The following is a 21,596-nucleotide window of genomic DNA, read 5'->3' as shown; positions in this document are numbered from 1 at the left end:
CGAACAGGGGAAACGAGATATGATCGAAGCTGGAGCGTTTGAATAGAATAAAATTTGAAGAAGGCACGTGGCACGTGACGTCGCTGATTTTCCTGATACTTGTACTCTATTTCGTCCTGGCCCGTTCCACCATCGTCTCCTTGTTACTCTTTACTCGTGCAAATTCCGCTCGTTTCACCTTTTATTCCGGAGGCGACGCGTGTCCCGAATGTCGCGCAACGAGGATCACCGGCTGAGACGAATTCATTCTGATCGATACGAGAGCGTCCGTGAAAAACACTGAATATTTTACGTTGAAACGTAGGCAGAAAGCTAACGCCCACGACGCGTTCAAGTCGAAAGTGACGCCAAGAGAATCGAATAGAAATTATGAGATCCTCACCGGAGACGGAATTTTCTTTTCAGTCATTGTAGCACCGATTGAATTTAATGGTTCGATTAAGATGAGAAATAGCAGACAAGATAGTGTCTTAGTGTTTGGCGAAGGGTATTTGGGAAATCGAGGTTAGAATGAAGAACATTCTTGGAATGGAATAATGTAGATGTCGTATATGAATAGAAATACCAATTGTAACAGAGCTTAGTTTGTATAATTTTTACATGTAAAGTTTCCATATAATACTTCCATGTATATGTCACTAAACTTGTTCAGAAATAACGCATGTACGTACACAGAGATATCAATTTAAGTATATAATAAACTTCGGGCTGTAAAATTTTTAGATGTAAAACAAATGGTCGTGGTTGGATGTAAATCTTATTAAACATATAAATTATAAAAGCTTACTGTTGAATACAAATGAAGAGTGAATGTTCTGCAATATCGTAATAAAAATCCAGAACGACTACAAGTATTGTGAAAGTGCACTTCGCTCTCGAATTAGTATCACCGATAAAATGTAAGTAAAATCGAAGATCAACTGAAACAGAAAAAAAGACTATCGTCTTCACGAACCTCTTTCGCGAACTCGAGAAGTCGTAAATCGACGAACAAATAAGTAAACAAGTCAATTAAAACCCCCGCTTCGAGATTTTCTCTCCTTCCATTCGACATTCTTGTCGTTTAACACCCCACGACATAACTATCGACGACCAGAGTATAAAACTTTGGTTTCAAAGAAATCAAATTGAAGGGGATATGCAAAATTTCATCGACGATTTAACTCTGATTAATAATTGATATTGTTTTTCGAGGACAATCGTGTAGCTGTTGCCTCTGCACTTTGCGCTTGCAATTTGTTTCAGGTGTATTCTCACCAAGTAGACTGCAACGTCTACGAAATGAAGATGGCTCAAAATACAAGTGCAAAGTGCAAGTGCAACAGCTACACGATTGTTCCCGAAAAACAAATATCATGACCTCTCACGGTTGTGAAAGTTTTAAATCTAGGACAGTGATTCAATCGTACAAAAGAGCTACAGTCATTTCGTGCGTTAAATTAACCCAAAATTCAAATGAACCGCAAGTAAATCATTGATAAACCGTGTTCGATAAATACGCTCCATTCGTATTCACCCACATCTTGAAAATATTTCCAACTCGTGCAAACGGAAGCATATTTTTGCCTATCCACAGGGACGAAACTCGACGATAATTAAAATATTCAATTTTCCGTGTTAACGCCGCGCATCCTGAAATTCTACGAGCAAGAAACGAAGGGGAACGAGCAAAAAGGGATGGACGATTCTTTCTGTGTGCTCGTCCCCGTTCAGTGGCAGGTGCTCGAGAGAGCTCGAGCACCGCTTTCGAGAATCCTCTCGAGCAGCGACGAAAAACGTCGTCAAAAACGGGAGGTCCGCTAATTGGAGAACAATCCGCGAGATGCCCTCGCCTGGAATGCCCTCGTGTTTGCTAAATTTTCGAACCCTTAGAAGATTTATGAACAGCCGTGAAATCAGGGATTACGCTAAGGCGATTTTATAGAACTTTTCTCCTGTAAGAAGATTTTTATCTTTTTGTTGTTTGCGGATCTGGAGTAGAGTAGTTTTTGAAATTCTTTCTAAAGTGCTAAAATAAGAGAGGATGGTAAAAAGAGCAATTATTTTTTAACGAATTACGCGACGTGAGTTATGTAAAATGTTATGAAGTCCTTCGAAACTGACAGAGAGAGAGAGAGAGAGAGAGAGAGAGAGAAAGAGAAACTGAGAATAGCTCTGTTTTTTATACATTACCAAATTATATATGTATTGCTATTCTTTGAATTTTTCCGCCAAAATTCATAACGTATTTTGCAAAAATGTTAGAATAAAGTTAATGAAGTTAATTATTATAAAGAATGTAAGTATTCTTTTACTTTTGAGTATTTCTTTAGCACCGGTAAATTTGATGGCGCTAAAAAACACGTAAAATTCAAAGACGATATTTCCCAAGTTTTTCTTTGAGGTTAACAAGAAAATGTGTTCCGGGTCACTAATGAGTTTTGCAAAGATGAAATAAAACAATTTCAAGAAATCCTCTTCCCCGTACAAATCCTCAGTTTTTGTCTATTTACTCTTTCAGAGAAGCACCTTTAGAACCCGTAATGAGTTTCACAAGAGACCGCAAAGATAAAAACTATTTGATAATTCTCTATTTTGAAGATCTTCCTGAACTTCCATCGGTAAATCCAGAAACACCCTCGACATAGCAAAATATTAGAATTTCCGCGTAGTTTGATATTCCTTTCTTTTCTTTAGAAAAATCTCGCTTCAGATAGTCGTCGCACGCGAACGTTCTCTATGCGTTCAATATTTAACGAGTACATGGTAACTCGCGTCTATCAAAAAACGTAAAACAAGCACAATCTACGGCTGCCTTTCGAAAGAATACGTATCCATAAGATACGTATTTAACGAAAAAGAAGAAAAAAGAAAAAGAATGAGGAACAAAAAGATAGTCGGACAACAGCGGTCATTTTATGGCTTCGTGATGCTGCAACTGTTTTTAACTGTGACCTTTCGAAACGAGAATGAAACGGTTGAAAAGTAAATATCATTAATAACGAATACTGCGCAATGATTTCTGAACGAAAATCAAAAAGGAGAAAATACAGTGGCTAGCGAAGGTATTAGAACGCCTGTAGTAATTTTTTATGAAACATTTTGAAACTTAATTAGCATTGTAACGGGGCACAAATGTCATAATTATATTGGTAAAGGTTGAAACAAGCTTGAAAATGATTATATGTTTCAGATCGTTCCATGTTGTATACTAATCTTTTACTAAATACATATATGTACGTACGTTCGCAGTAAATATGCTGTAACTTCTATAGATATTTTCAGACTAGTTTCAAATTTTAGCGATATACCTAATAGCAGACGTGTCTCATGATAATGCTAATGAAATTTCAAAATTCTTTACTTAACACGTACAATATTTACATGAATGTCTTCTATACTATACGTTCAAATATCTTTTTAAACCACTGCGTGTTACAAAGGATTCAATGAAAACCGATATTTTTCTTTCTCTGTAGTTTTACTGTTTTCATCGAAATATAGCAAAAAAAAAAAAAGGGGGGAATATCACGAATTAAGAAAGAATATTTTCTGTTTTTCTTTTTTTTTTTTTTAAGACACGTGACACTTTCTGTTTCGCGTTCGCATAAGGTACGCTCGTAGGGAAAATCGTATTTCAAGGTGTTGCTCGTAAAACTAAACTATTCTGAGAGTCGTGAAATGCTTACCCCATAAATAATGCTTCACTATCCCCACAGATGCGAACATACGTTTTTTTTTATCTATTAAAGTCATGCAAATTTCAACAACTCGATCGAATCCCAATTTGACACGCGTCGCATCCTCTAGTGAAATCAAGTTACTGCAAACTCTATCAAAATCATCTATTACATCGATCGTAATCTCGCGAACTTGGAAACTCCTGCAGCGTTTACCAGCAAATCAATTACAAATCATGTAACTCGGTTACAGTCACAAGGATAATCAGAACAGTATCAGATCGCCATTTAAATGTCCCTGATGTGACGAGACATCTATGTCATTGGTATAGCATGATATAACGAGGTCATAAACTAAACTATCAAATAGTAATGTATGTAGTATAGAATACGATATATATATATATATATATATATATGATACATAATTCGATAATTTTTCGATTAAGAAAATTATTGATAAAAATTCTACAATGTGTTAATTGAGCTAGCATTTCTAAAGTATCAACTACGCTCTGTTGATATCAAATTAAGTGACTTTTCTAAACCTACAAAATATATACCAATTCTTTATTCAAACAACAAATTCCAATTCTCTCAAGATCAAATATCATATTCTGTTTTGACACTAAATTTACTCATCAAACCATGAAACTCGTATTAAAGAGGTCACGATGAAAAATTTATGAAAAAATACATAAAATGAAGAATAAAAATTACTCAAATTCTCGAAGATGCACCGTTATGAATCTATGAAATTTCTATGAAAAATTACGAATTGATCATATCGATCATTCTGGTAGTACCAGTATTATAATCTTTGCATGTATAATGTTGTCATTTGTCTATATACATCTGTATTTTGCTAATGCAATAGACACGTAACATATAAACCGTTATGTTACGTTGAATATACCCATACATCAAAGTACAAAATATCGGTGTAAGCGAATAAATAAAGCGTCTATTCGCAAATAAATTACTTCCTGTTTTATTATAATCGCGTGCTATAGCTTGAACGTCGCATTGTCAATGTTAACCGCAGTTCTTCCCTTCCTTTATATTTAGAATGCTGCTACAAATCATTTGATACAACCAACAAGGTTAACAGTTACATTAACAGGTTACATTAACAGGTTATTGTATTCCCGCGATAATTATTATCACACAAGTAACAAAACTTTTTCAAAGCACATGAAATGTTTTATTATATCTGAAAAATCATGCGCGTAAGTGTTGAGCACAATAAGAAGAATGATTTTTGATTAACAGTATTTCATTCATACGGAAGAGAACTGCAAATATTAATAACTATATTAAGAATTGGAAAACCAGGAAGAAAAAGTGATAGTATCTAATATATGTGTATATAACTATAAAAATACGTATCTCTCAATATAAAATACACTAACATATTAAAAGTGTTTACAAATCATATATAACATCTATAGAAATATGTATTTTCCAATATACAGGGTGGTTGGTAACTGGTGGTACAAGCGAAAAGGGATTGATTCTACGCGAAAAAAGAAGTCAAAAATATAGAATAAAAATTTTTCGTTTGAGGATTTGTTTTCGAGAAAATCGACTTTGAATTTTCGCTCGGTACGCGTGCACTTTATCACGTTTCGTCATAACGGATCTCACTGTAGATTTAAAAAAAAAATTAAAAAAAAATTTTCTATTTTATATTTTCGACTTCTTTTTTCGCGTAGAATCACCCCCTTTCCGCTTGTACCACCAGTTACCAACTACCCTGTATAACATAAAGCACATTGACTTCGTATCAAAAATTTCTTCAAACCTTCCCACTCAAAATTTCAATCCCTCCCGTCCCCATATTTCTCCTAATTTCTTTCTCTGCGCGTAAATCATGATTTGTCTGACTATCAATGTTATAACCTGACTCTATCGTGACTGTAATTGTACCACAGATAATCGGCAATATTTGTTGCAGTATCAACTCTCATCCATTCAAATTTCAATTAGCCACGTTCACAACCCCCCGGAGTCTCGACTTTGTCGAGCTTTTTTCCCGTCGCAGTTCCTCGTTGATTTAAGGATTCTTAATGGACTCGAGAGGATACTCGTTGCGTTGCGAGGCCATCAGTTAATACAAGAAATAATGCGCGACCTAAATCGTACGTGAAAGATGTCCTGGTCCCGAAGACGGTTTTAAGGATTCGACGCGATCCAACGCGCCATGCCAAATGATCGCGCGAATGAGGCGCGAGTTGGCATAGAAAGGTCGAATGGCAGGCCGCATGGAAGCGTAACGTCAGAACGTTGACCCGACATTTCCCGAGGAATGTTATCAAACCGGTATCGATTACGTGCGGGAAAACCCTTCAATATACTCGGCTCGGCTCGACTCGCGGTCATTCCACGGCTTCGAAAGCTCCTTAGATCGTCCGGTTGTCTCGCGTGTTAACGGAACGATGGTTTTACAGGTGCAGCGCTTTTCTTTCTATAGGTTAGAGGTTAGAGGCTCTACATTTGTTGTCTGAGCGAGGTATGTATGTACAGTATCGGTTAAAAGTTTGCAACCACTTTTTCAGGTGCATTTATATTGTATATCTTGTTGATTTTGTTATTAACTCGAAATTAATGTATTAAATAAAATTTGTTTTAGGAAACAAATTTTCTAGTGTGCTAGTAGAATTTTAGAGTGACCCTTTTTTTTCATGTTTTTAGACTCAGTGAAACGCGCAGCGATCTCAAAGTTTTGATTTTTGTATAATAGACTTTTCTGGGAGTTTGGTGAGACAACGCTAATTTTATTGGGAGCTATGTATTTTATATTTTATATTTTAATTGAATATAATATTTATAAAGTTTTATCAAAGGAACTTGGTTTGTTAATGATTAATACTTGGGGTCGAGCATTTATACTTTACGTGAATTTCTTGTTTGAGCAGAATGTGATAGATTTTTAGAGGCTTGGTGGAATAATCTAATTTGGGTTAAATTAATTAAATTTAGAATATTTCATTTTAACTTATTTTATATACATCCAGATCATCAATAGAATATTCTAAATAACCTAAAATAACATCAAATCTATTTGAATATTGTGGTTATCAACAAACCAACAATGCGAACCCAAGATTTATCGTTTTGGTGCACAATTGCAGTCGAAATGAAGGAGCTGTTATCGTGGGGCACAGTTATTAAGTTGTATTCAACACGCCAACTCTGATAACTGTGTAATATACTTTGATAGCTAATATAATGTACAAAGTCATACTACACTGTTTTATCCGAGTTTTTGTAATCAAATGACATATATCGTCAGAGATAACGCCCAAATACATCTAATCAATAATATAATACATATACGTATAGTATATATGTACGTAAAGTATGTATTTAGTTATTTCTTTTTCTCCTTTTTTTTTTTTAAACATCATCTACATCACGTGACAGAAATGGTCTCCACCACGTTACTACGCAATTTGCCGTGACATTCGTTTATACACTACACCCACGCAATAAAGCCTCCGTCATCGAGAGCATAGTAATCTAATCATAATCTTTTCCACTCCAAAATTTCTTACGATATTAACCACAGTGACTTTAACATATTTTTACAGTGGAATTTTTTTAATCTTTTAAGTATTGGAGGAGCTGCTGCGATAAAGACACAGCTCCGTATTCTAGTAATCTGAGTAAACCTGATCTAAAGCAATACAAAATCAGTGAAATTAATTTTCTCAAAATTAATTGTATTACATATTTATAGTCAATCAATATTCGTAGTAATAAATTTCTGCATTTTTGGATATGAAACTTATACCTCTCTTTCTCATTCAATAAACACGATTTAAATATTGTAGCTGTGTCTCCTTATTATTGCAAACCTTCCAACTTCGATTCCAATTGAAAAAGATTATAGATAGATATGTGTAAAAATATTTGTCCTCTCTTCTTCGTTTCTTATTATCAAAAATAACGTGAAATATCAATTGTCACAATATCAACGCCGCTGTAGCACAAAAGCTTAACAGAACCTATTATTCCATCGTCGCATTGTAACGAACCGAATTACCCCATTTGGCGGAAAATTTCTCGAATTCTCTCGAAAATCCCGCTGCCTGGTGAACCTGGTATCAAGAGATATCGATCCACTGTCAGTGACAATGTCGATTCGCCATAGCCAGAATAACCAACGGAAAGCCCTATCTGCCATTTCAAAACATCCGTGAAAATATGGAGTTTCGTCATTTTTTCTCCCATTTTTGTTTTTCTTCAATTTAGAACATCTGGTTATCATTTTGTAACAAGATACTATACATACGCATACAGTCAGACGTATTTATTATACATTTCGAATAACGAGAGTAACTTGAAACGTATATCGAGTTCTGAGAAACCTACTTTGAAGAAATACACGACGTTTTAAAAAAACGACATTTCCAGTAAAATTACACGAAAAGTAATTAAACCAGACAAATTAAAAACACGGGTCCTCGAAATATTTCAACATACGTACCTCGAAGAAATGACGATATTCTTAGCTAGATTCTAGCGATTTTAATCAAAAAGAGGGCACAATAATACTATGCTTCGAACAATGCTCGATAGTTGCGTATAATAACGGTCTCGAAGTGAACGAAGAGAGGAAGAAAGAGATACGCATGACCTGAATTACGAAGTCGTGGCCGAGCAACGGGGAATCGAGCTCGCCTTCAACAGAGCTTCCGTGCGTTCGTTGCATTCGATACACGCGGGTCCGCTTAAATAATTAATGGCTGGAGAAGGGTGGAAACCGGTGCACGCTTCCGTCGTAGAATCCGACACAGCGGATATCCGAGAACGACACGCGAACCGCGTTCGATATGGAAACGTGATCGAAAGAATCGAAACGCCACTGCGACATGCAAATTCGCGAACAAAGATGTCCCATAGCGCAGCTTGGATCGAAGTGGATGCAAGATTGGATGTACTCCAATGGCTGAATCGTTTAACGGGGCATTTGATAGCCTTAAAGGATGTAAAGCTAGAAGAGAATTGAATATATCGTAAGTGTTCGGGTAGGATTAAATTTTTTAAAGCTTGACAGCTAGTTAGATTTGAAATATTACGTCGTATCGGTGTATCGGGTGTCTGTTGAATTTTTCTGAGCCGATAAACGATATTAAGAGAATTAATTTGTTAACTGGTTCGTCGTCCAACGATGAGTTTCTATAATAATGTAACTGAAGGTTAGGTTGCGAGTTAGGTTTGCTTTAGAGTTCTGGTAAATGTAAGTTGACCCTCCAACAGAATAAAGCTAACTTCAACCAAACTATGCTCCGTTTGTATAAAATAATTTCAGGAAATTTGTAATATAATAGAAATATGTAAAACCGGACAAAAGTTGAAACAAATGACACGTGATTTTCTGTAGCGCGTTTCACGAGATCAAAGTTCCATCAGAACCAATATCGATACTTCCAACAGCCAGATTACACCAAATTACGGATAATGTTACGAGTTGCTATCGGAGCTGTAGAATCTTTATTTTAATTACAAACAGTTGAATAATTTTGGGTATTTCGTTGATACAGTTATACGCATATCATATACACGTGTAGTGATACGCTATTGAAGATGCAACATGGTGGAACGATGAAATTCGTTAATTAATGCCACGTCAAACTACGATGTATATTGGTACGACACGAGTGGAGCGACTGATAAAGAGGGTCGATGTAAAGGCAATGTAAAGCGTGCTTGGCCGAAAATGCATGACCCAAATTATCAACGCGCGACCCCTATATCGCGTCGGATCGGCTGGAGCAGATGGTTAACCCGCAGCATCTTAAGAATGAACCGCGGACATTTAGTTTCTGCCGGTTGGCTCGTTTAACGCGAACCCTTAATTATCACAGCGTGGAAACACGTCTATCTACACGGCCGATCGGGTCGACCCTTTGGCAAACGAGCGAACTTCCTTTGATAACGAAGGACACCTTCTTTCACGAGAAGTTGTGTAGCGTACAACTGAAAGTATCGTTAATTAATGAGATAAACGAAGGACACGAGAGAATGATGAAAGCCGAGGTTAGAATGCAGAAGAGTTTGCAGATACTAGATATTTAGATAGTGTTCATAATTCTTTTCGAATTGCAATTCCCTTTTGTAATAGTTAAATAACTCGTAGTTCTTCCTTTCATTTTTATTTTAAAAAATGTCTTTAATATGGTAAAGAACACGCATTAAAAGTATATTTTTTAAAATATAACTCGAAGCTAATATTTCACCAATATTTTTCTCAGAATACAATTTTGATATATATATATGATATTCAATTAACTCCATCCATTAACTTATTTTCAAAGTTTCATATAAGAGAATCCATTATTATGATATGAGAATCCATTATTATGAAATGTATTCTTTATTCCTGATTGCCGTGGTTTCATTCCATTGTTATTCCAATGCTATCTTATATAGTATAGTAGAATCTAATGATGTGATAAATTGATCTACAAGAAGTAACGTGTAATAATAAATTTAGTGAATGTTTAACTTTGTAGAATAAATCTGTATCTCAATGAGATCGAACATATTAGATGAATTTAGTAATCTTTTTAAATACTATCTCAAACGTTATCGTTATGCTCAAAATGACTGATAAAACGTATTTACACCTATAACAAAATATTCCACAGAAATAATTACAATTAAATGAACTGCGCCGCATTTAGAAAAAACATTTTGCAATTGCTTTAGGGTTCAATTCGTAGATTAAAAATGTAAGGTTTAGAAAATTCAATGAAATATTTGCCAAATTCGTTTGCCAAAACGTTTCAGCAGGTTTATCAGGAAATTCACGAGTTCGCAAAGAAAGTAGTTTCTAATCAGAAATTCTGGAGCAAGGCTACGCAATGAAGGATAGGACAGTTCATTTGTTTAGGATTCTTTAATAAAGAATTTCGTAACTTCCGTTTAGACAGACAGCTCACGAGACACAGGATTTAATTTATTCGGGAACCGTCGCGAAATTAGAGTTCTCTGTGACGCAGTTGAATATAATCTTACGCGACGTACAGAAAGAAGCTTCGTTCGCTTCGAATTACCGCGAACTCGTCGAGACTTCCGATATAGAACCAAAAGCAAGTTTCACTGGCACGTACTTTGTATACTTATTAAACTGACTCTTCACAATGTTACTCCATTACCATAAATACTATAGGAAACTTATGACTCGCCTTTATACTCGACTACAACGAAATTCTGAAACTTCCAATAAATTTCACTAATAAAACCTTTTACTAAAATATACGAGGGACTCAGTAGTAACATGATTCGAGTATATATGCTTTTGCAAAAGCGAAATAAATACGTATTTATCTTGTAAAATATCTTGTTATGAATTTCCAAACTTGTAGATGATATAATTGACATTTTGAAAATATACAAACTTTTTTATTAAAGTATCGCCTCATAACGCCTCGCATAACGTACATAATTTCTCAGGAAAGTACATACTTGACCAAGATACATATGTAGAACATTCAATCTAAAGCATTTAGGCAGTGAAAGAGAAAGTTTGAAAGGAGAGTATTCTTCCACAGACTATTTATTATTCTATTCCGCAATGATGATCCAATAATTTGAAAATAAAGTAGATTCTATTAAAAATTATACTTCAAGAGCTGGATACAAATTGCTTGCTACTACTAGATACTTTTATAACCGGTTGTATATTACGTACATCTAGTTTGTGCTAAAGAGATTTGTAATTCTGCTTTGTCATTGATTATTGTATTACATTCATCTGTATATCATCTTCAAGTCATTATGCAAATGCCTATTGCATCATATTACGTAGAATTTTCTTAAATTCTCTTTATTTCTGTGTACTTAATGTCGCGCCAAATTCTTGTGTTTTCGTAATTCAAGCGTTAAAACATTAACTTCATTCACGATTTTCACTACTGAACGTTTTCGTTATTTGAATCATTTTTCCTCTGGTATTTTTTACGTACAGTATTTTGAAATTACAGCATGTACCGTACCAAGAAATAACCACTTCGTTCTAAATTATGAAGAAAATCATGAAATTTTCAACGACTTACGACAAAAAAGAAAAGAAAAAATGAATTTCCGTTGATTGGATTACTCGAGTTCTTTCATGTGACTTACAAAACGTAACGCTTCGGTATTGAATGGCTTCAACGACAGAAATAACTGGAAATAGCTCGTCAGGATCCGGTTTTACGACTTTTTATCTTGGTTTCGCGGCTAAAAGCCCAAGGTCTGAAACGACGTCGGAATAATTTACGTTAACTTCCTAAATCTGGATCCGGCCTCGTGGAACCGTGTAATTGAATGGTTCGATCTGCGCCCTGTCATGCTCCGATTATCGTTCATTGTGTCCCGATTGACTCTGGGATATCGAGCCTCGCGATACACGTCCACGCTTTTTAACTCCTTCGCGCTCGATTCCATTATCAGCCGATATGTGACAGAGGTGTTTTAGCGATCGGATTATCAAACAGGCGACATGACGTCGGTTATCACTTTGAAACGTGAAAAGGCTATAAGAAGAAAGAAGAAAAAAAAATGAGAAAGAAAAATGGAGCTCGTAACGTCGTTTGATAGATACTTTTCGAAAGAAAGATTTTAATTTAGTTGATAATAAAAGGTCTTTGAGTCGCGTGACGTGAAAATGTTCAACGAAAAAGCTGCTAGATTATTGCTTTATCAGAGCAATAGTCTTTTCAGATAACTGCTGTGATTCGAGATAGAATGGAAAAGATTTATACGCGATTCGAAAAAAAAGTCACAGAATATTATTGCACTATTATAGAATTCTTTAATAAAAAGGAAGAAAGAATTATGTACCTTTCGAATATTTTATAGAATATAAATTTCACGGTACAATAGTTGTCTCTCTAAAATATCAATTTCCAAAAGACTTTCTAGGAATAATTCTTATATATATTTAATTCTTCTTAAAGAAGAAAATAAATGTTACAAAATGTTTTCTTCGATGAGTGGAACGAAATATTTCTTCATTTTCGATTCTGTTGATTTGATTCTAAAAATTTCACGACCAAAGCTAATTATCAGTAGAATTTTTTTGAATTCGTCGATCGACTGGTACATCTAGTTTGTATTAATCATAGTGTTTCCACAAGCTTTAGGTGTATTACAGGCTATTACAACAGCAACGTCGCTTTTGTTCGATTCATGCAGCGTACAATGGCGAATACTCTTTGCCAGGCTGCATTGTAAGACTTTCTGAAAACCTTAATACATGAATGTAGTCCATCGAACTTTTGAAATGGAACAAGAGGGAGACCTCGAAGTTTACCTAGGTAAATGTGCAACTAATTGACCCGATTAGCGTTATTCCTACGTTCTATTCATTCATTGGTATCTCGTGGGAAGATCTGGTATCTGATTCTTTTAAAATTACTTCCAGGTTACGATATATCGAAATATAAGACATGAAAATTTATGAAATATTCGAAGTATTCCATCAGATATCTGATTGGTATCAACAGAAGGTAATATCATTTTTTCGCCGTTAATTAATGCGACATACACATACATATGCATGTGTATTGAATAAATTTTGAAAACTGCTAATGGAAATACCACGTCTTAATTCTGAACATAACACGTCCCACGTGCAGTAGTTGAAAGAATTTTGTCTTTCACGTGAATTATTCATATAACTTTAAAGTTAATTAGTTATAACAAAAAACTTAAATTTGAAGGTATTTCGACGTGTTTTTAACGAAACGAATGTTTCAACCTCAACTTACCAAATATTCTCCGCACGATTTAATTTCCTAAATCATAGTACAATTCGTAAATAGGGCTTTTCTATTTAACAAAAGAAATCACATTAAATTATTCATAATTTCAATCGTAAAACCATCCATTTGAGCCATATGCGTATTTCCAACTATTTTAAAATAATATATTTGAGTTAAATGACTTAACATAACTTTCTTATACATTCTCAATGCAATCTAATCTTTTAAGCCTCAACAAACCTCTAATTACTAAACGCGAAAATACGACTTTTCATTTCAAGCTTGAACCACATTCATTATTCCATATATTACATAATCATATTTAACATAACCTGATCAAAAATATATCCGATACAATTGTAGGACATAATATCAAAATCTTAATTATTAAATAGTGAAAATTTCGATCTTTTATTCGATCAGAAATAGATTTACTTTTAAGTTACATTAAATTATTCGAAACTTTAATTTCAAAAGCATTTATTTAAAACATATTTATCACTCCGTTCTTTTTACGTTTTCTAACAAATTTTTCTAACAAACTTTATTTTATAAGACACATATGTTCTCAATAAACCAACGGATTTATAATAAAATAACTAGAAAATAAAAGCAGTAAAAAGCATTTAATTTATACGAAATATGCACTAGTGTCCTACTATTTATAATGTAATTCTATTTATTACGTAACAAACGTAAAAATATAACCTATAACCATCAGCCAAAAATCGAAGAATTCTTCAGAATGATCTTTCAAACGACGTTTCTCGAAATTCTCTCGTTCGACCTATCTTAACCTAGTTTCTTCTGACTGCATCAGCTGGCGCCTATCGGTAAAACTCTATTCACATTCGACAGTTGATCGTGAAGAAGCACGTTGTAAACAGGGATCGGTGCACAGCTGAGAGGGGAACGAGCGGATTGGCGCGAAGACGACGAATACGAGACGGAGAATGCACGACAGGAATTATCGACGCGCGCGGCTCGAGTATACCGCTATACCAACTGTACGATCAAGGTCGCGAGCGAGGGTCTTCCGCTGTGTACATTTAGGCAGTCGATGGAAATGCTTAAAGATACCGTTATTCCACATTAATGTCGAAAATCACTCTTCTATCTAATCAATAAAAGAATAGCTTACAACAGGCTCCAGCGAGAAAAAGACACTCAAATTCATTGAACACTCGAAAGCATCGACGTTGCTCTTATCTACATTTTGATCACCTCTTATACAATCATTTTTTAATACTCAAACTATAGAATTTGTTATGTATACTTACATATTCTATACAGATAATTATAATTAGAACGATACAATGAAAATAAATAGTTATATGAACAAGAGACAAAATTAATTTGGTTAAAAATATCTGTTTTTACTAAATATACACTAAAGAAGTCTGATACTTGTAACATTGATAGGTTTGATACTCTAGTATTAAAGAATAGTGACGGAAGGGACACGCGTATTTGGAAAGTCTGTCAGGAAAGGGCAGCATCGATAACGATCCGCGTCTCGAGCAACGCGCCTCTGATAATCGAGTTTCTGTCAGTCCGCTGTCAAATATTCGTCGGTCAGTTGGAGTAGCAAATGTCACGCAATATCCTAAACGTGGATTTTCGGGTAAGTTTATACGACATATACAGCGTAAGGTGCTAGTTAACCTAAAATAAAGAACGAAGGAATCAAGGGTCATTTGTAAAGAGTAAGGAGTTCATGCTCAATCGACACGTAGAACATAAGATTTGTGAATGTGTGACGGGGAATTTTTCATGGAATTCCGTGAACGTGATGAGGACACGGGAGAAAGCGAGATGGAGGAACCGCGTGCTTAGTCGCGCCGACGCATCGTTTACAGCTCACTCACCTACGAATCGTCCGCCTATCAGCGCGGCCAAAGTTGGACTAAAATGCAGCTTCAGGTGCTCGATAGGTTCTCCGTGCCTCTTGATTAGTGTCTCTCGTACTTAAGTCCGTCGATGCTTGCCGATCGTCTCGAGTTAACGTTCACTGTCTTCTCTTCGTAGAAACGTCACCTCCGTTTCCTTGTCGAGCTGGTCTCGTGAGCGCAGCTCCGAGCGAAAACCCGCCAAGAGGTTCGGGTATTTCGTCGCATTCGTGCACGAACAGTAACTGACGGCCTTGTCATCGAGGCGATCAGTACGGCACCTGAGCGCGCGTACGCTCCAGCGAGCCGACTCGCGCGTTGACCAATGAGAGCGCGATGTGAAGAATGCCGCGCATGTGCGCGATATTCACAGAATGGCGGCAGCTTTCGAACTTCTCGTTTATTGAACGTTCGTGTTTAACCATTCGAACTTATTGCAAAAAGAAATTAATCAATATTATCATGGATGGAAGTTGCATAAATGCTTGTTACTTAAATTTTGTATTACTATTTTTATTGTTAGATGAAAATTGTTTAGTTCAATAACAGGATGGTATGTAGTGTTACTTTGGAAGATGTTGATAATTATTGATAAGGATAATGAGATATAGCTCTAGTAGATTAGTTAGTAGGTTTTCGTGTTTCTCTTTCATGGAAATTGACTATTTAATATTTAAAGGATGTCATGAGTGGAAATTTACCGCAATATATCTTTTTTAAATTGAAATATTGATAAAATTAAACAAATGAAATTACGCGTTTCATTAACATTTAATCATTATTAAAAAATTGGCTTGGGATGAAATTTCATCCATGATAACCTTCAAGCATTAATTTGTGCAATAACAATTTTCGACAGTTTATCGATAATCCTCGTTTTTTGCGTTTAATTTAATTATAATATGTACGTATCTCTGTAAATAAACTCTCTTGGTATAAAGTATAGGTTATTATAAATGTACGTATTTAAATTTGTAACATTTGTTTTTAATGACGTATTCTGTATATATGTTTAATTGGTATATTGCATAGCAATGCAAATTATTCGAATAAAGGAATGAATTTCAAGAATAAATGTGTTTTAATACCAATATATATATATATGCTATTTATTTATAATTAATAACGCAGCAGATTGCATTTAGAGAATAATTTGCATGTAATAAGTTTATTAATCCCTCCCTCATGAGCACAGATAAAATATATCATAGATCTAAAACCCAATGTATTTTTGCTGCATGATCTCAGAACTTGAGAACCATATTACCACTCTCCTATCATTTCCAACGTTATCAATTCAGCATAGAAAGAGATGTCAACGCTACCAATGGTTAGAACTGAAATCAAACATAGAAAAGCTACTTGTGCATCAAAATATACTACCCACAACGCAAAATCCCTTATTTCATAAATCTAGCAACAGATTCTTCTACGTTTATTAAATTTATCATCTGCGGCAGTCACGTTAAATATAATCTATAAATTTATAATTAAAAATTATAGGGAACATAACAAATTTGATGACCTTTCCAAGCTTATTTTAAATTTCACGTAATGAAAAATGATATATCAGATACGCTTTATCTCGTTTATGACGTAAATTTTGACGATTACTCGTACTTCGCAACCAGATGGCAGTTGCTGTCTGTCTTATTCTTTCTAATTGACCATGATATGAATTACGATTGTGCGATATGTATAAAAAATTTTTTACATTGTATCTATTTTAACAAGATACAGAATATAAAATCTATTTCTAAATATCTATTCAATGAATTGAATTTATATTTATTATTAATTTAAATTGCAACGTCAATTAACTGGACCGCAATTCTTTTGTTTGTTATTTTCCCACCTCAATGATGGTTTGATCATCTCTTACGAAGTAATGAGTACATTTTCAATTCAACTGTTTCCAAAGCGATCTGTTAATCTCTCCTTTGGACCTGTCTTTCTGTCGTAAATATTCATGAAAATGTATTGCTGTGTACGTGGCACGTTTCACTGTCAGTATATCAATGGAGTTCAGTTTAATAAATTAAAAACGAAATATAGAACTGACGAGGATATAGTCGTACATTACACGATACAAGATAGAGTGAGTGAAGGTTTATCGATCGTTTGCACGGGCAATTAATTTCTCGCTGCATAGTACATTATTACGGTAATCAAATTTTTAAGATTCATACGTCAACACGTGATTGGATTGGAATTTTTCCAAGAGGATGGAGCAATCTACAACAATACCTTACCTTCGAATACATTATTCTATCACCTAAGACGGCGACCTTAACCAATCGCAGTATCATGTTTTTACATACTTTTCATCGAGAGGTTATTAAATATTGCAAATAAGAATACTGGTAGAAATTCAATAATTCTCATTATTTCAACATAATTTAAAAAATAAGGATTTATTTACATCTATATTAATTAGTAGGTTACGCGGATATTTATGCAAATTCAAATTTTTGTTTCGACTTCTAAATTTTATAATGAATGCTTCTTCTTCAATATTTATGCACATTGTAATATGCAACTGTACATTTTTGCACATTTAAATTTCCTATAAATATGTAAATATCCATGGTCTACTAATTGGAAAATGCAAAGGTATGGTAACTCGCTAGAAATCTTAAGAAGTTATTCCAAATTATCATTAATATCCATATTTTGGTAAAAATAATTTTAGTAACAAATAAACTTTCGACTTATCCTTATTTACTTTTGATTTAATAAACATTGTTATCTTGATAATCGTTAATTTACTAAACCTTTAAATTAATTAAATCCTTGTAATTTGCATGTTATTAATACCACCCTAACAATTAATAATCTTATCAGTTCTCCATTTTTGCTAATTTTATTTAAAATTCTACGCAGGCATTGCCAAACGTCGATTACCAGTTCGTTTACGTGAGCAAAGAAATAGAAATCCTGGGCACCAGCTCATATTTCCGTTTCATCGTCATCCCGAATCTTCGTGCCATCGATCGAAACTCAAATACATCGGATGTAAGTCGCATGCTGTAATGGCAAATTCGCAATTTCCGCTCGGTTGGTGGAGACGCATCCCATTGCTAAGAATCGAACGGAATTTTCAGCGTGGCGTTGACAACGTTCATGACGCGCATGATGGTCATCCGCCATTGATCGTGTCACCGACAACAAGCAACGTGGGGAAAATACTTAGATCTAGCAAATCGATCGACAACTTTCTCGAATCTCATCGAACGTGTCGGTCGTTTGCCGAACACAGCCAGAGAACGTGTCGATTCTGTTCGAAATCGGTGTCGTTTACAACAAACAGGGTGAGACAATGGTCATTGTTTATACCTTTGTTTCTGACGTCGTTTCATTTAGTATTATCATTTCGTTAAATCCCGTTATTCAAGAGAAATAGGACAAGACATTGATCACATTTTAAACCTTCGTTTCTCAAATTCTTTTATTTGGTATTTTTATTCTGTTAAATTCGTATCATTAACAATGATCGTATTTTGAACGTTCATTTCTTAAATTCTCTGATTTAGCATTTTTATTTTATTACCTATACTTGGTACGTAATTGCATCAAAATATAATGCATCTCGAGGTTTAGTTTCGTTGGAAATTGAACAAATATACACTGAGAATTATACAGCTAGAAGTATTGAAACAATTCGATATAGGAAATTGAAACTTTGACAAGGTTTCGGTTCTCGAAGCTGTGTTAATGGAATCGTAATCGTCAGAACAATGTTTCGACATTACCAGGTTCAGTTTCTGATGTTGCATAATGAGCAGCTAGTAGCAAGGATGGGCCGTCTGACACGCGATTTGGAGTTAACGGAAGCGGCTGTAAAAAGTGAAAAAATGGCACAGGCAGTGTTGACAAGGAGGTTGCAGGCTTACGAGACGTTCGTCGCGGATATGTTCAAGTGCTTAAATCTGAGAGGAACCGTGAGGATCCTGGATAAAACGGGTCAAGAGGTGTTAATCTAATACTTAATCCTTTTTCACTTTGTATTCATTTTTTCGTTGCTTCTATTTCGATTTAATTAATCGAAAATGATATGTTAAAACAATTGAACACACAAGTATAATATAATATCGAATAACGCGACGGTGACTGGCGCCATTAATCTCATTTCTTCTTCATTAGAATGTAAAACAGATTAAGTGATAAACCGTGTAGAGTTCTATCAAGTGGAGAATGTTAAATTATTGGTGCAGTTAATACAACTAAATCATTTGCGAGCAACACTTTCATTCATCTTCTTATTAAAGTGAACAAATAATGGTTATTATCGATTCAGATCATCGTACAAAAAGTAAAACCAAAGAACTCACCACCGATGCGCGACGAGACAGGTGACAAACCTGTCCCTATTCTGGAAGTCTCAATGTTGAATCAATCTTCTGAACTTAAAGAGTGCAACGATGGTTCAACGACGAACATAAATGAGATGGAGAGAGTTCCTCGAGTATCGGTAAGATTTATTTCACACAAAATATTGTTACACAATTATTATGAACAATTTTTAACGATAGAATCAGAAAATAATTATACATATAAAATAATAATTTTCGTAGAATTTATGCGAAACAGAGGAGAACGAAGAACGCGTAACTCCCAAATATTTCAAAGACGATGGATTCTCTGTGAAAAAAGAACTGAATGAGAACGAGAAAAATTTTGAAATTACTTTATCCGTGGAAGAGGGACAGCCTCAGTTCGATAAGGAAATCTTGATATCGGAGGCACCGATTAACAAAGATCGTGAGGAACAATGGTAAGGAAAGGGTTGAACCGCAGATTGCAAATCCAGCAGCGTGTTATTTAATAATTCCAGCGGTTCTTACGTAACGAAAGAGGCCACGGGCACAACAAACCAACGAGGAGATGAAATATGCACAGTCAACTGTAAGATCGAACAGCCTAACGGTGTCGAGGACAAATCGGAAGACGGACAAAATATTGTCTATGACGATAAGAAAATCGTGAAAGAGCTCGATTCCTTGATAACCGGAGATTCTTCAAAATGCTGTTGTGACTGTCATTTGAACATGTTAAAAACGTGTAGCTCGAACAAGAGGTTTGATAAGGGTAATGTAAATGGTATGGTATATGAGTAATGATTATACGTATATTGACAATGATATTGTATGAATTTTCATTTTATTGATTTGTCTTTTTAAAGAATGGGCGCTTCAATGTGAATGTGATTTGAAAGTGTCGGATGGGATGTATCAGATGATTGATAATTACGCGGAGAACCAGTGCACTACGAGGGAAGCGATGAAGAGTGGTTTGTCCGCGATTCTGATTAAGGGTAGAAATACGAAATTTGCTGTTATCAAGTAATGACTGTTTCTATATTAATTAACATGCGAATCTTTCAATTGCTGAATTTCAAGTGTCAAGCTTCAAGTTTAAAATTTCTTAGTCTCAAATTTTCACAAAGTGGTCCATTTAACTTTACTACCTGCAATATCTCGCTTGTTCTTGATAATATTAAAAGGTGTTTGAGGTATAAGTCGAATGATTTAAAGGTTCAAAAATGGTTCAAAAAATTAATATTGTCAAAAACAAACGAAATATTCTAGATGATAAGAGTAGGTGGGCTATCACGTATAAACGAATTCTTACGAATTATTTGTCACTGGTTTTTAAATACGAAATTAAAAATTTCACGTATCATATTGTAAGTTAAGTAGAAGAATTCTTAAAATTATTTTTCAATGAATTTCAAATTTTATATATATATATATTATACCGAATTCCCAAAATATTTTTCAGTGGATTTACAACACACGAAAGAAAAGCCCTTATATTATAAGAAAACAAACGCATCATAGCATGAATCACAGCCGTAAATACATGTTGCAGGTATTAACGTACAAAATCGAATGGATTCTCAACAGCGAGATCACTCTTGCGATATCTATCATCGTTGTCGTCTTAATTTGTCTTGCTTCAAGCAATGATTTAGCTGGCGCTATCGATGTAAATAATAAAACGTTTAATCCCGAGGATGATCGTCATTAATTGTTACATTCATATCAAATTAAGTAAAAGACTACATCTACTTTTTGTAATGTTTTGTATTATACTCTATATAATAAATCTGTTTTAACGAAACCGTATTACTTAAACACAAATCTTTATAATTCACCTTGAAAACGTTCTTATGTATTCGCATTACTTTTCAATGCATCGTACTTCAAACTATCTTTAGATAAAACGCTTATTAGAAAGAAAAAAAAAACGATAAACATGCGTAGAGTTAGACAAGATAACAATTCCAA

The 21,596-nt window shown here is 34.6% G+C and overlaps 2 protein-coding genes across 2 annotated transcripts in view; one reads left to right on the top strand and one right to left on the bottom strand.

The window, feature by feature from the left end:
- LOC117240345 (protein GDAP2 homolog) overlaps window positions 1-15,587 on the bottom strand; it is a 69,679-nt gene extending 54,092 nt beyond the window's left edge. Inside the window, exon 1 of the mRNA XM_033506349.1 lies at window positions 15,286-15,587. The gene's annotated coding sequence lies outside the window, so the exon portion shown is untranslated. The remainder of the gene's footprint in view (window positions 1-15,285) is intronic.
- Window positions 15,588-17,281: 1,694 nt separating this feature from the next.
- On the top strand, window positions 17,282-21,421 carry LOC117240360. Its single transcript, XM_033506365.1, has 9 exons — window positions 17,282-17,404; window positions 18,190-18,321; window positions 18,411-18,617; window positions 19,062-19,277; window positions 19,604-19,777; window positions 19,881-20,080; window positions 20,141-20,406; window positions 20,489-20,648; window positions 21,178-21,421. Exons 1-9 carry the CDS (start codon window positions 17,282-17,284, stop codon window positions 21,182-21,184), a joined length of 1,485 nt encoding a protein of 494 aa, XP_033362256.1. The 3' UTR covers window positions 21,185-21,421.
- Window positions 21,422-21,596: the final 175 nt, after the last annotated feature.

The sequence above is a fragment of the Bombus vosnesenskii genome, unplaced genomic scaffold (genome assembly GCF_011952255.1).
Source record: "Bombus vosnesenskii isolate JDL3184/JDL3185 unplaced genomic scaffold, Bvos_JDL3184-5_v1.1 scf7180000014621, whole genome shotgun sequence".
Classification (NCBI taxonomy): domain Eukaryota; kingdom Metazoa; phylum Arthropoda; class Insecta; order Hymenoptera; family Apidae; genus Bombus; species Bombus vosnesenskii.
This window is presented reverse-complemented; position numbering and strand designations above follow the sequence as displayed.

Bases quoted from the DNA above. Each gene is read 5' to 3' on its own strand.
- LOC117240360 (XM_033506365.1), top strand. From the start codon at position 17,282: ATGTATTGCTGTGTACGTGGCACGTTTCACTGTCAGTATATCAATGGA. The intron at 19,278-19,603 runs GTGTTAATCTAA...TTATCGATTCAG, and splicing joins TGGATAAAACGGGTCAAGAG to ATCATCGTACAAAAAGTAAA. The intron at 20,081-20,140 runs GTAAGGAAAGGG...TAATAATTCCAG, and splicing joins AAAGATCGTGAGGAACAATG to CGGTTCTTACGTAACGAAAG.